Source organism: Mytilus trossulus, chromosome 4 (genome assembly GCF_036588685.1).
Source record: "Mytilus trossulus isolate FHL-02 chromosome 4, PNRI_Mtr1.1.1.hap1, whole genome shotgun sequence".
Taxonomy (NCBI): Eukaryota; Metazoa; Mollusca; class Bivalvia; order Mytilida; family Mytilidae; genus Mytilus; species Mytilus trossulus.
Window position 1 is genome coordinate 49,577,782 of NC_086376.1, and position 15,198 is coordinate 49,592,979.

Here is a 15,198-nt window from a genome sequence, read left to right on the forward strand (position 1 = left end):
ATAATGACGATTTTGACTTTTACCGTTCAGGAGTTATGGTTCTTGAAAGATCGTAAAATGGTGTTTCCATTCATGTTGTTGCATTTACTCACGAACCATTCAATCTAAGCTTTTCAAATTTTAATATGTTGATACTGATGACAAAATGGAGGTCAAATTTGATATTGACGATTTTCACATTCACCAATCATCAGTAATGGTTCTTGTGATTTTGCCAGGACACAAATAAATGTTAATAAATCCGGTTTGCTATCGTTGTGACAGCCTCTTGTTGATATTGGACCATAAAAGGTAAATTTCCACTTTTAAATTTAAAGTTCCTAGACCACATTCATTCTGTGTCAGAAACCTATTCTTAGTCAAATATTGAATCACAATCCAAATTCAGAGCTGTATCAAGCTTGAATGTTGTGTCCACACTTGCCCCAACTGTTCAGGGTTTGAACTCTGCATTTGTATCAAGCTGCACCCTGTGGCGTATTTTATACAGTTATCGTAAGCATAAGGTCAAATATATTTTTTGTATAAAAAAATTTGTAAGGTGTATATGTCTGTCTGACAGCATTTATTTGACCTGAGTTTTTGTGATGCCTTTGGTTGAACTTTTATCTTTAAGACTTTCAATATAAAATAAATAGTCAGTTAAGCAGGCAAGGCATTTCAGTTTGTGCACACTTGTTAAACCTTATCTATCATTTAATTTTGCAGAGAAGGAGTCCAATTGTATATTACAGGAATACCTAAAGAACTGTCGGATGTTAGTATTTTGGACTACTTTAGGTTGTAAAAAATAAAATTACTGATTTTGTTTGATGTTTGCTACTTTTGTCTGAAAAATGCAAAGATATATTATCCTTGAACACAGTTATTTCGTAGTGCATTTGTTTTGGACCAAAAATGCAAATAAAAAAAATCACACCTGCTTTATTCGAAAAAGAATTTTACACTGTAATGCAATAATTTTGTGACAAATTATATCAGAATTATAGATTAGTCTATCGGCTCTAACTCACAATATGAATAATTCTGATGAAGTTATAACTGGTTTTGCAGAAAGTTCGAATGATTAGATGTATGATCTTCTGTAATATTCCCAGCTTTTTTGAAGAGAATATATCCTGAATGCCTTGAAGTACCATAGACGACAGTTTTTTTTTTTATTCAGAGGATTTTGTAACAGTCAACGGGAAAAATAAAAATAAAAGTATGAATCACTACTTTTTTTTAATTCTGAAATCAGGAAAGGTGGAGTCAGCGGATCTCGTTAAACAGATAAAAAAAGTCTGGCCTATGGAATGCATTTGAAAGGTTCAGCAATTTTGACTGAAAATTGTTATTTCATGAAATCCTGTCCTAAGAATTTTCTTTATTAATCTTATGTTATTGATTCTGAAATTTAAGAATCACTTGCCTATTTTGCTATCAATTTTATAGGATGGTCTATCAAACTTGTTTAGTAGAGCTGGTAACGTATTACATGCAAAGATGATGGTATCTAAACGAACTGACTTAAAGAGCACCTTTGGGTAAGTTTATATGATTAGCGTTTTGACAGCAAAGGACAAGGTATTAAAAGGGATTGGTTCATCCTCAAATAAATTTTTTTTTTTTTTTATTTTGACAGCCTTTGTATATATATATATATAATATTTAGAATGAATTACTATTAATTTTGATTTTTAACCTTATATACATGATATAAAAAAACAACATTAAATACTGGTGAGCAACACCAGCTCTCACGGGCATGTAGTTCAAGTATGCAGTGCTTCCGGAAATGTGTATTGAATAAGAACAAGAAAAATATCCTCCTTGTCTTTATTTATCTAATATTCCTTCATTGATTTATTTGAAAGGGTAGGCTTTCTAGTTTGAATTTCTGTCAAAATTTGGATTGATTTAAATGTAATCTGGTGTCAGAACATAGAGTATATTGCCTCAATTCTATCCTTCATCCTCCCCCGAAAGTAGACCAACCCTGTTGTCAATCGAAACAAAAAACTGGAATGCCGGTCATGAGGCACTGAGGTTGTACTTAGACACTTCAAAACAAATGCCAAACATGAACCAGAAGAGTCAAGGTGGCTATCAAAATTATTAATAAAACAGTACCCCCTTTATTTACTATTATTTACAATGCATTTCAATGGGGCAAATAATTGGGTCCCTGTGACATATGTACTGATTCATATAAATGTTAGTTTGTATCTGTGAACATTGTTAAATGGTAGTTTATATATAAACATATCTTAAGAGTTCTGCCCAACTTTTGTGATTCACTGTTGCTGAATCGAACATCATGGCTAATATTTTCAATATGTAAAAAACATGCATTGGTTTAAAGCATCCTTAACAATGGTTAATAATAATATACAATCAATGATGTAAATTAGGTGTAGTTCTATCTTCTATAATGCAAACACATACATTATAGAAATTTACTCACAATTTTAAAACTTTTTTTCGAAAGGTTTGTGACCATGTCTAATTTGGCTGAAGCAGAAGATGCTATACGTCAGTTGAATAAATTTGAATTGAGAGAACATACCCTTAAAGTTGCTATTGCTATGTCAGACGAGGACAGACAAAGGAGAAGGAACGAAAAACAGGTATTTATGCAATTATTAAGAAAAAGTCCTGCTAAAAGTTGCTAAAGTAGCTCTAACAACACAGATTTTTTTGTATCTGATATGAAAGAATATGCTTTTTCCTATAATATACAAGAGAGGAAAACTCTGATTTCTTAAAAACTTTTACTGTTCTGGAGTTATAATGTTGTATGCAAGCGGGGGCATCATTCCCCATTTATTTTATTTATCAAACAAAATAAACAACATGTAAAATTTATCACTATATACCCACTTATAACTTTTGAAATATTTTACAGTACTTAGTCAATTTCCTATTTATATGTAAACTGCAAGGAAATTTGAATTTGTCATGGAAAATTGGGTATCTGTACAAACATGAAAATTTTGCCTGATTATGAAAATACAACTGACAGGATAAGTCCTGAGGAATGCCTGTTTAGCCTCACTTATACAATAGGTGGTGAAATCATATTGGTCAGTCTTTATTTATCCTTATTGCCAGGTGGCACCGTGCTACAGAGACAGAGGTTGTGTGCTGAAAGGAAAATGTCACTAGACTTGTGTTATGTTTCATTGTCTTAATTTAAGTTGGAAAGAAATAGATAATAATATAAGTTAATGTATTATATTTTAATCAGGACCAAGAAGAATTTCTTAATTCCTTGCCTTCAAGTAGAATGGGTGGGCAATCCCGGACCAAAGGTTCAGACAGTGACAGTGATAAAGGCTCAGTAAAGGTAAAAACAAAAAAGGAAAGCATTACAATACATTTTTGAAAAACATGTGTTTTTATATGACCGCAAAATCTTTTTGGGGTTCATATAATGTTATGATGTTGTCAAAGTTAGCGGTGGTCCGAGGTCTGCCACCTTTCACTTTTGCAATCGGACCTTCGTTTTGGTTACTACTGCCCGACAGACCTTCAATTGGAAGGGAAATATAAATTAACTTTGCAGACCTTTTTAACCAAAATTTCCAAACAATCTCAAAATTTGTTTTCATCGTTATTATTTATGACAGTGATGTTCATTTTGTTCAAGTGCTAGTTTTATATCGAAAATCACCAACCAATCGGGCCTCTACATTATCATTTTTTCTCACTTGTCCCTTCAGACAAGTTGCAAGAAAATCAACTTGTCCGAACTCATAACTCACTTGTCCGAATTTATAATTGAAAATTCTCCATATTGATGATACATGTTATATGCAATAATAACACTTGCCCTTTGATTGTACCTAATAAAGATCAATAAAGGGAGCATTTTGTTATGATATATGAATACTACATCAAAATTCATTTTATTATTTCAGACTGAAGGCTTATTTGCATGATATATGATCATGAAGTACATGTATAAAACATTTTAGTAAAAAATCTGCCTTTTTAGATTTTATCTTATTTTTCCATCTTAACTTATTATTTTAACATATAGATCTTATTAAATAATACCTTTTTTTAATTTAATGTTATGCCTTAAAGCAAAATCAATTGATACAAACTTTAATTTAAAATTTTAAAGTTAAGGTAAAACTCCATATCATGCATATGGAGGTGCTCCTAATTCAAGAGGCTTATACTAAGAAGAAACATTTACATTTGGTTTCCTTCCCCTTACTTATTTTCCCCTGGTCAATGGCTGCCAGCATGTTCAAATACGTTCAATCAGAGACATAATATACAAGTTTATATGTCTCTGGTTCAATCAATGAATATTTATTTCATTTTGTATGATCAATAAAACAATCATTCATATTTTTAGGAATGTATAAGTCTTGAATTTGATCTATTAACATCTGACATCGATTTTTTCACTTGTCCCATCGGACAAGTAGTATGATGAATCTATTTGCCCGACACCTATTTCCACTTGTCCCGGACAATCGGACAAACGGTAATGTCGAACCCTGCCAATAATGTGTAAATTCGAGTAAAATCGTATCTCACTGACAAAAACAATATTGAAAAACAATGGATGCCATAAAACTGGGGACAGACAAAATACATCTATGATGATGAAATATAAACACTAGAATTGAAAACCAAAAGATATACAGTAGTTCTGAAATGAAAGAAGGAAATAATTTATACAGAAACTCAAAATTACTTTTTGTTCACAAATGTTCTGTCTAAATCCAAATTTTAGATTTATAAGTTCCCACTGTAAAATTAATGCCATCTGGACTATTTACTGCTCACAAGCATTTTGATTAATTTCATGATCAGAGTCCTGCAATTAAGACAGAAAATAACCACTGCCAAAAAAGTATGCAGATCTGTAGGCATGATCATTTTAAGTAAAGTGTACACACCTATTAATTGTATTGTCTGTTCTTATTTCAGTCTGGAAGAAGAATTGTCTTAACCAATGGACAACTTGGGTAAATATTTTTAACTGAAATTTTATTCAAAACATTCATAAGGTACAGCTGGTATGACTCTTTAAGGACAAATATAAAAATATTTATCCGATTTTTGTTTTAATAAAATGATAGACAGATCTTTATGTAAGGGTTTTTCCAGAATTAATTGTATGCAAAATTTGATTGGTGGTGGTTATTTAAGAAAGATTGCTTGAACATTTTAATGAAATATCTAATTTAAAATGTATGCATGGTGGGGTAAAATAAGAAGTGCCTTCCTACCCCCAATACATTCAGTTTTGAAAAAGTCTGAAGTGGAGAAGATATATGTAGAATAGACATATTAACTCTTGTATGCAAATTTGTCTGCCATTATGTAAAATCATACAAGTTCTGATAAACTTTGAAATCACACTTTTAAAAATTTGACGTCACAATTAAAAGTGATTGTTGCTTGACGTTTGAATGTTCTGGCCTTAAAAATTTTGACCTGCCAAATGAAACCACTGTTAAGTGAAAGTTTTCAATGTTGGAGCTACAAATTTTCACTCTTATAGCAAAATATTTGTTGAACAAATATGTCAGAACTAGCCAAATTATTCTGAAATTGAGATATTCTTTCAAATATCCAAATAGGATAATAAAAAAAATGAGCAATTAAAAACCATATTTCAAAAGAAACAAATCAAATATTACAAATTTCCATTTAGTTATATGAATATATAATTCCAAGTCTATTTATTATTTTTTTCAGAGGTCACAAACAGATGAAAAACCAAGGTATAAAAAATGATGGCAGACAAGGACTTCTTGGCAGTTATTTAGGGACACACATAAAATGTGTTGAGAACAGGGGTTAATGCTGAACTCATAGCATTTAACTTCTGACTGGATATTCTTATATATAATATTCTATTCCATTAATCCCCTACCAACGAAGTGGAAGGGAACTTTAGTTTTACACTCTGTCCTTCTGTCTGTCAGTGTAGTAAATCCACTCTTTTTCTTTATGCTTGAAGATAATGACTTGGAATTTGTAATTTAGTTTACACCTTGACTAGTTATAAAGCATGATAGAATTTTATTTTAATACAATGAATTTTAAACGGTTGGGGACTATGTATTAGCATGCAACACACACAGAATGCTTGTTAGTCACCTACTGACGTAGTCGAAGTGGACTTTAGGTTTGCAGTCATCTGTCTGTCAGTCCAGCAAATCAGTTTTCCAGACTTTTTTTCTTCATGCTTGAGGATATTGATACAGTGTTGTTTTATTATGAAAAGTTACATGTCGGGTTCGATTTTCAAAATTTTAGCTTGTTCAGTTAAAGCTCTTTTCCTAGAATTAAGTTTTTGATGAAAATACTTTTTAATTTATACTAAATTTCTGTTCAAAAGGAAATAACCAATAACTTTCTCGAATTAAATTTATTTTTCATTGAATAATTACTATATTTCTGTTCAAACTAATTTTTTAGTAGATTTGTAAAGTACATTATATTACAGCTTTTACATTAATGCTAGCAAGACAAATCTTTGTTTAGCTTGCTTGCTTTGCTTGTATCAATGTTTGCTCAAGCATGGCAATAAAGATAGGCGGAGCTTCAGCTTGTATACATCATACTTAAATTTTATTGGACGTTATGTTTGAGGTTAAGGACACTAAATTTTAGGTATTAAATTTGACCATTATATTTCAGTTTCTAGTACTGTGATTTTTTTATGTTATAAAGGCAACCTGCTATATAAAATGATAGAATCTGAAGCGAGATGATGTATCAAATATTCTTGCTTTGTACGTTTTCAAGACAAAATATTCATCTCAAACACACCCTAATATAAGAAGGTGCACTCGATTTTCTAATAAAAGGGATAATTAAGTAGGGGGTAAATGACTAAATTCATCCCTTTTATTTATTATGTCAATTGTAATTGAATATTGCGCACTTTGGATTAATTTTTGCTTGTAAACCTTCAAACTGATTATTCTTTGTTTATAGAGAAGGCGATAAATGCTTTCTGTAATGCTTTTTACTATAGTAAAAAAAAATTTAAAAGTTAATAGAAAAACAAATAAAATAACAATTTTCTTCTCAAATACGAAGTGTTTTGTTGTAAAAAAAACAAAAAATTGCATAAGTTTTCAATTTATCTTTTACAAAGTTAAGCAGATCAATTAGATATCAAGTCGACGACATGGTTATCTGCCCTTCCATTACGTGACTCAAGAAAAAAAAAATTGGTAACGATTGTATCAAAAAGAGAAATCGAGTGCACCTTCTTATGTAAGGGTGTGTTTGAGATGAATATTTTGTCTTGAAAATGTACAAAGCAAGAACATTTGATACATCATCTCGCTTCAGATTCTATCATTTTTATGTAGCAAAGCTACAGGTTGACTTTATAACATAAAAAAATCACAGTACTAAAAGATGAAATATATGGGTCAAATGAAATACCTATGTAATGAATCACAAAATCAGAGTAGGTGTGTTCGAATAGCTATTTTGTTTTACTAAAAGTACTTGATGATAGTCTTTAAAGTTGGATGATGAAAATGCATATCTTCGAAAAAACAATGCAATTTTTTGGCTTCCATTTCTACGCGATTGCGCTTTATATTTGATATCCTGTGATGTTAAAAAAATTTAGTGTCCATAACCTCAAACATAACGCCCAGTAAAATTAAGTATGATGTATAGAAGCTGAAGCCCCGCCTATCTTAATTGTCATGCTTGAGCAAACATTGATACAAACAAAGCAAGCAAGCCAAACAAAGATTTGTCTTGCTAGCATTAATGTAAAAGCTGTAAATAAAGGCAACAGTAGTATACCGCTGTTCAAAACTCATAAATCCATGGACAAAAAACAAAATCGGGATAACAAACTAAAACCGAGTGAAACATATTAAATATAAGAGGAGAACAACGACATAACACCGAAACGTAACACACACAGAAACGGACCAAGCATCAGACAAAAAACCACGAGAATAACAAATATAACACGGATAGACTAGTACCGTGCCACTTCTTATCTCAATATCTCAAAAATAAGAGAAAACACAAACGACTCAATGTTAAAATGCAACACACACATAAACGAACAATAATATAACAATGGCCATCTTCCTGACTTGGTACAGGACACTTTTAAAGGGGAATAAAAGTGGTGGGTTGAACCTGGTTTTGTGGCATGCCAAACCTCGCACTTTAATGGCAAAGTTAAATATAACATTGAGATGACAACATAATATTACAGGACTACAATACAAATAAATAGGAGAACATATTAGACAAAGAAAAACATGATTAATAGGTAACAAAAAGCATCAGGTTTAAAATTCAATACGCCAAAAACGTGCCTTGTCCACACAAAAATCAACAGTGACGCCCAGATATAAAAGATCGAAAGTGAAAAAAGTACAAAGTTGTACAGCACTGAAGATCAAAAGTTGAAAAGATTTCGCCAAATACGGCATTGTTTTTATGCCCGGGATAAGAAAAAAGTAAAATCACAAAAATACTGCTCAGAGGAAAAATCAATTTGGAAAGTCCATAATCACATGGCAAAATCAAAAAACAACACGCATCAAAAACGAATGGACAAGAACTGTCATATTCCTGACTTGGTACAGGCATTTTCAAATGTAGAAAATGGTGGATTAAACCTGGTTCTATAGCGCTAACCCTCTCACTTTAATAACAGTCTCATCAAATTCCGCTACATTTACATGATGTGTTAAATAAACAGTCACAATTAATAAAATAGTCAAAATAAAGAACATTCTTATTATATAGAACAATTCATGCTATTGCAAACAGTAAATTTTATCAAATGTATATGAAAGAGTTAACATAAAGAAACTGAAGTATTAACTAATTACAGAAAACTAAACCTGAATACATAACGCCAAGATATAAAAGATCGAAAGTGAAAAAGGTACAAAGTTGTACAGCACTGAAGATCAAAAGTTGAAAAGGTTTTGCCAAATACGACATTGTAAGATAAATGACATTTTGAATGTTTTCCTTTTCGTTAGTATATTTGAATATTTGAGAACAAAAGTTTAAGGTTGCAATAGAAAATATCAAAATTTTATATACATGTATGACAAACATATGAAAAAAAGGGATTTTCAATAATTGCTGAAAAGAAAATGGTTTAGCACCTGTCCTAAGTCAGGAATCTGATGTACAGTAGTTGTTGTTTGTTTATGTAATATATACGTGTTTCTCGTTATGTTTATATAGATGAGACCGTTGGTTTTCCTGTTTGAATGGTTTTACACTAGTAATTTTGGGGCCCTTTATAGCTTGTTGTCCGGTGTGAGCCAAGGCTCCGTGTTGAAGGCCGTACTTTAACCTATAATGGTTTACTTTTTAAATTGTTATTGGATGAAGAGTTGTCTCATTGGCACTCACACCACATCTTCCTATATCTATTTAGGTAAAACATCAAAGCTGTGATTAAATACATATTTGAAATAATACACATCTATACCCTATTTGAAAAAATACACATCTATAACCTATTTGAAATAATACACATCTATAACCTATTTGAAATAATACACATCTATAAACTATTTGAAATAATACACATCTACAATTACAAACTTCCTAGAGGTGTTATCCAGCATTTTGATTTTTGGAAATTATCTGTATTTATCATGTTTATAGTGATAACTAAGTAGGAGTATTATTCCAGGTGGAAGAGTGACCCCAAACCCATCATATATGCCTGTACAACATGGACCATCACAACTGAGTCAAAGATTTAACCAGTTTGATGGAAGTGGATTGATGGAGTATGATGGACAGTCTGACTGTGGATCCTATGCTGGTGCAAGAGGACGAGGACGTGGCGCAAGCCCTCACAATTTTAGGAACAAGAACTCCAGTGGTTATGGGCGTGGGATGCCACAAGGGGACAGAGGATATGGATATGGGGGGAGTCCAGGCTATGGGAACCCCTTTGGTGATGGAAATGGCCGGGTCAGCAGGCAACCAAGATACTATAATGATGGAAATTACATGGATTACAAAGGTTTTGGGCGTGGCCAACCTTACCAAGGTGGAGATTATAACAATGGATATGAAGGTTATGGGGGAGGTTATCATGAAGATCATAGCTATAACAATAACAATTATGGATACACATATGAGGATAATTATCATCATAATACCCCCAGTTATGGAGGTTACAGAAAGGGCAATATGGATTATGGTAAAAGACAAAATATGCATTCAAGCATGGAATCTCTAGCAGGTAAGCATAACTACATGTAAATTTTGTTGTACTTGAATTAATTTATTTTCATGGATACCAAATTTTGTTGATTGAGGAAAAATTGTATTCATGTTTGTAGTTGATTTTATGGTTTTTCCAAAGTCAATATATGTCAATAGAAAATGTGTACTACGTTAAACATTTAAATTCATGTTTTACCTATACCATGAAAATCCAAGAATAACAATGAATCCACAGTAACTCGTCTCTAAATGTTTAATTTTGAGTTGATTCAGCACTAACTGACCTAAGATCACCAAATGTTTTAAGAATTTTCAAAACTCTTTATATATTTTACTTAGGGCTGTTCCAAAGTAAAATGTATGGGAGAGTTGGAAGGCTTTTTATACGATCGCAAAATTTGATAAATTTTTCGTCGTATATTGCTATCACGTTGGCGTCCAAATACTTTTAGTTTTCGCACTCTAACTTTAGTAAAAAAGAATAGAAATCTATGAAATTTTAACACAAGTTTTAAGACCACAAAAGGAAGGTGGGGATTGGTTATGGGAGTTTTGATCCCAAAATTTTGGGAATAAGGGGCCAAAAAGGGCCCAAATAAGTATTTTCTTGTTTTTCGCACGGTAACTTTAGTTTAAATAAATAGAAATCTATGGAATTTTGACACAAGGTTTATGACCACAAAAGGAAGGTTGGGATTGATAATGGGAGTTTTGGTTCCAACAGTTTAGAAATTAGGGGCCAAAAAAGGGCCCAAATAAGCATTATTCTTGGTTTTTGCACAATAACTTTAGTTTAAGTAAATAGAAATCAATGAAATTTAAACACAAGGTTTATGACCACAAAAGGAAGGTTGGTATTGATTTTTGGAGTCGAGGTCCCAACAGTTTAGGAATAAGGGGCAAAAAAGGGCCCAAATAAGCATTTTTCTTGGTTTTCGCACAATAACTTTAGTGTTAGTAGATAGAAATCTATGAAATTCCAACACAAGGTTTATGACCATAAAAGGAAGGTTGGTATTGATTTTGGGAGTTTTGGTCCCAAAAGTTTAGGAATAAGGGGCCCAAAGGGTCCAAAATTAAATTTTGTTTGATTTCATCAAAAATTGAATAATTGGGGTTCTTTGATATGCCGAATCTAACTATGTATGTAGATTCTTAATTTTTGGTCCCGTTTTAAAATTGGTCTGCATTAAAGTCCAAAGGGTCCAAAATTAAACTAAGTTTGATTTTAACAAAAATTGAATTCTTGGGCCTCTTTGATATGCTGAATCTAAACATGTACTTAGATTTTTGATTATGGGCCCAGTTTTCAAGTTGGTCCAAATCGGGATTCAAAATTATTATATTAAGTATTGTACAATAGCAAGAAATTTTCAATTGCACAGTTATAAATTCAGCAATAGCAAGAAATCTTCAGTTGCACAGTATTGTGCAAAAGCAAGAAATCTTCAATTGCACAGTATTGTGCAATAGCAAATATTTTCAATTGCACAGTATTGCACAATAGCAAGAAATATCTAATTGCACAATATTGTGCAATAGCAAGAAATTCCAATTGGATTTCAATTGGAGTTATCTTTCTTTGTCCAGAATAGTAGTTGAATCAACTTAAATCATTGTTTTATACAATATTCAATGTATATTCACTTACACTTAAACTGATAGATTAAAACAATCTTTACCATTCAGTCATTGTCAGTGATAACAAGCACTTTTTTTTTACATTTTAATATTTTATGATGTATTTAAATGAGTAGTTATTGTTGCAAACTCATTAGAAATTTGAATTGAGATCAGTTTTGAAATTAGGGAAAGGGGGATGAAAAAAAAAAATTGGGGGGGTCATTTTTTTTCATTTCAGATTTCATAAATAAAAAGAAAATTTCTTCAAACATTTTTTTGAGAGGATTAAAATTCAACATCATAGTGAATTGCTTAAAGGCAATTTTTTTTTTTTAAGTTCATTAGACCACATTCATTCTGTGTCAGAAACCTATGCTGGGTCAACTATTAAATCACAATCCAAATTTAGAGCTGAATCCAGCTTGAATGTTGTGTCCATACTTGCCCCAACCATTCAGGGTTCAACCTCTGCGGTCGTATAAAGCTGCGCCTTGCGGACCATCTGGTTGTTATTTTGTTTTCATTTTCCCGACTGGTTTCGTAAATTTCCTATTAATTTTACTGATTTAGTTTTATTTCCAACTAACAGGGTGCATATTCGGCTTCAAAAATGTTATTGAGTGAACAGTGATTTTCAAGTAAAATTTGAATTGATTGATTTGAGGTTACAAATGTCCAGTTGCAAATATTTCAGGCTTGTTCAGGACGATACAATACAATTTGAAACTGTTGTGTCTAAAAGACATCTTCATTACTAATAAAAACATTCTGTCAGTTGTAAAAGTGAAAGATAAATAATACATGTTTTTAACACTTTCCTTACTGAATTGTTTTTTTCCGCGACGTTGTGTGACCTGATCAAATTTCCGCGCGCAGTTTGTCTGGCCTGAATTAATTTGACGTGTGAATGGGAAAAAAATGACGTTTTAATAAAAACGTGTGCATCTTTGTTGTTTCTCATCAAATCGGTTTCAAACTCGATATTGTTACACTTAAGTATGGAAGGAGTGTTGCAATATAAATAAATTTACATGACAATACCTACTTTTGATTTTTTTTAACCTTTTGTGGAAAGAAAATGACGTTTGATTAGAGAAATCTTTTTTATTTTGTGACCGGTTTATATTTTTGCCTCCGATCTTCTAAATTAACAATACAAATGGTAATTAACAATTTCGAGTGTTCCTTTATCATAGTTATATAGAAAAAATAACTCCAAAGTCAAAATTCTAGCTTATTAGTCAGAATAAATACGAATAAAAATGGTTTGACAAATTCGGCGGCGGCCATTTTTTTACCTGTACAATGCAATCACCAGATAGGAAGTTGTGTCCCTGGATAAGTTGGAGTTGTCTTTCTTAGTACGATGTTTTCTTTGAATTTTTGCATGAATATTGATCTAAATTGACTATTGGGATCTTTTGTGGATTTTTTTCTGTTTTTTTTTTTGTATCAAACCACTGAGTGCATGGAAATATTAATTAAATGTTAGATGACCTGACACACTTATCCATGTACATTTAACACTTTAACACAATGTGTTGATAAATTAAGTGAGACATAATTAAATGTTGAAAGACAATCATGAACTTTTAAAAATAAAATTACTTTGAAAAAGTCAATGATTTATTTTTAAAATTATTTATTATAAGTGTCCTGACTCCATGGGATGCTAGAATTTCCACTGTCTTTGGTTTTGTATTGTTCAATGATGAAAATAATTTAATGTTCCTTATTAAAAAAAAAATTAAATGAAAATGTCAACTGTAACAACAAATATAAATTATGAATATCCTTTCAACAACTTATCTGTGAAAACCTTTTCAACAAATTATGTATATATAATATCCTTTCAACTTAAAAATTGTAACAAAGTAACTGTTTATTTAAGAAGTTTAATTTTTGACTGAGTGGGAGACAGTGAAGCAATGGGGTAGGCAAAGTGGTTTTCTACATTCAACACAACCATATTTTCAAACCTTTTTTCCTGTGTACCTTTAATAGATACCCTAGCCCAGCATATGTGACACTTTATCTTGTTTCCCAAAGTCTACTGGCAAACAGAGTTAACCTACATGTGTTTGATCTGTCTCGACATGGTAGATTTCACAATATGACATACACCGTGTCTGACGCTACCAAATCCCAAAGTTTGATGGCCCATTTCTTAGTTTTAGAAGGCATGAATTGCTTGAATGCATCCCTCCCTTTGTAAGATATCATGAATCATCACCTATCGTTTGGGGACATGTTGGTCTCTCATTTTTTGTCTGTTAAGGGGGTCTTTAATTTCTGAGTTTGTAAGATACATCATTATTAGTCTCCCATCTTTGCTCACCTCGCTGGTGCGTATCAGTGAAGAGAAGATACCTAATTATCTGCATAATTTCGTCCATTTCTTTGAAAAATTAGAGACCATGACTTATATTTTTAATAACTATAAACATGAAAAAGCCTTCAAGTGTTGGGATTAATAAATTTCAGGATAAAAACAATATATGTACATTGTCAGAAAATATAACATTTTTGTCCTAAATTCTAAAGCTCATACAATTATATTTTATTTTCCCTCAATGTACATCCATATTGAATATGAGAATAATTGCCCGTTAAAATAAAAACATAATTGTTATGGCTTTTTTACTCTAATATATGTGTGTGGCTCTGATCTGGCTGCGGTTTAACATCTTAAAATTGAGATGATTATATTCATATTTATATATGATTTATAAAAACATTACCGGTTTTATGTTAATTATCAAATCATTGCAATTTTACTTTGCTCTTCATGGGCCCTTTAATTAGAATAAAAATATCTTATCTCTGGAATCAAAAATATCCTATCTTTGGAATAAAATGTCTCATCTTATCTAATTATAACTTTCAATTATTTGGTTGTCAGATAGAAACATCTGGAAAAAATATCCTTCTTTGGGTCTCATATGTTTTGTGGACCAGTTACTTCTGGGATAAATGGGGAAGACCTCTTTCAAATTTCAATATATAAAATTCTTGGTGCCATCAGTCATTGTTGGGGGACATCAGGGGCATTATTTACATCTGTCAGCTGTCATTATTTTCATCTGAAAGTTCGCTGACCCCTGCTCTTTCAACATCACTTCAGGAGTGATCATGAAATCATCACCGATGTCATTTTGAGGTCAATGCATTTCATACCGTTGACCAAGAAGATCTACTTCTCCCACCAAAAATCCCTCAAACTCGTTCTCAAAACTATCGGACATTTTATGTCTCAGAATGTTACAGACACGATACAGACCATGAAACGACATTTTACTAATATTTACTATAATTTTGCGTCCTTGACATCGGCAAGTGAGAGAGGAATGTGATTGGATTGTTTTA

General features: G+C 31.7%; 1 protein-coding gene across 1 annotated transcript in view; it reads left to right on the top strand.

The window, feature by feature from the left end:
* LOC134715442 (tudor domain-containing 6-like) overlaps positions 1-15,198 on the top strand; it is a 111,613-nt gene that overhangs the window by 15,282 nt on the left and 81,133 nt on the right. The window contains exons 3-9 of the mRNA XM_063577619.1: positions 709-757; positions 1,435-1,526; positions 2,471-2,609; positions 3,230-3,328; positions 4,933-4,970; positions 5,707-5,732; positions 9,665-10,225. Coding sequence (XP_063433689.1) covers positions 709-757; positions 1,435-1,526; positions 2,471-2,609; positions 3,230-3,328; positions 4,933-4,970; positions 5,707-5,732; positions 9,665-10,225 — 1,004 coding nt within the window. The remainder of the gene's footprint in view (positions 1-708; positions 758-1,434; positions 1,527-2,470; positions 2,610-3,229; positions 3,329-4,932; positions 4,971-5,706; positions 5,733-9,664; positions 10,226-15,198) is intronic.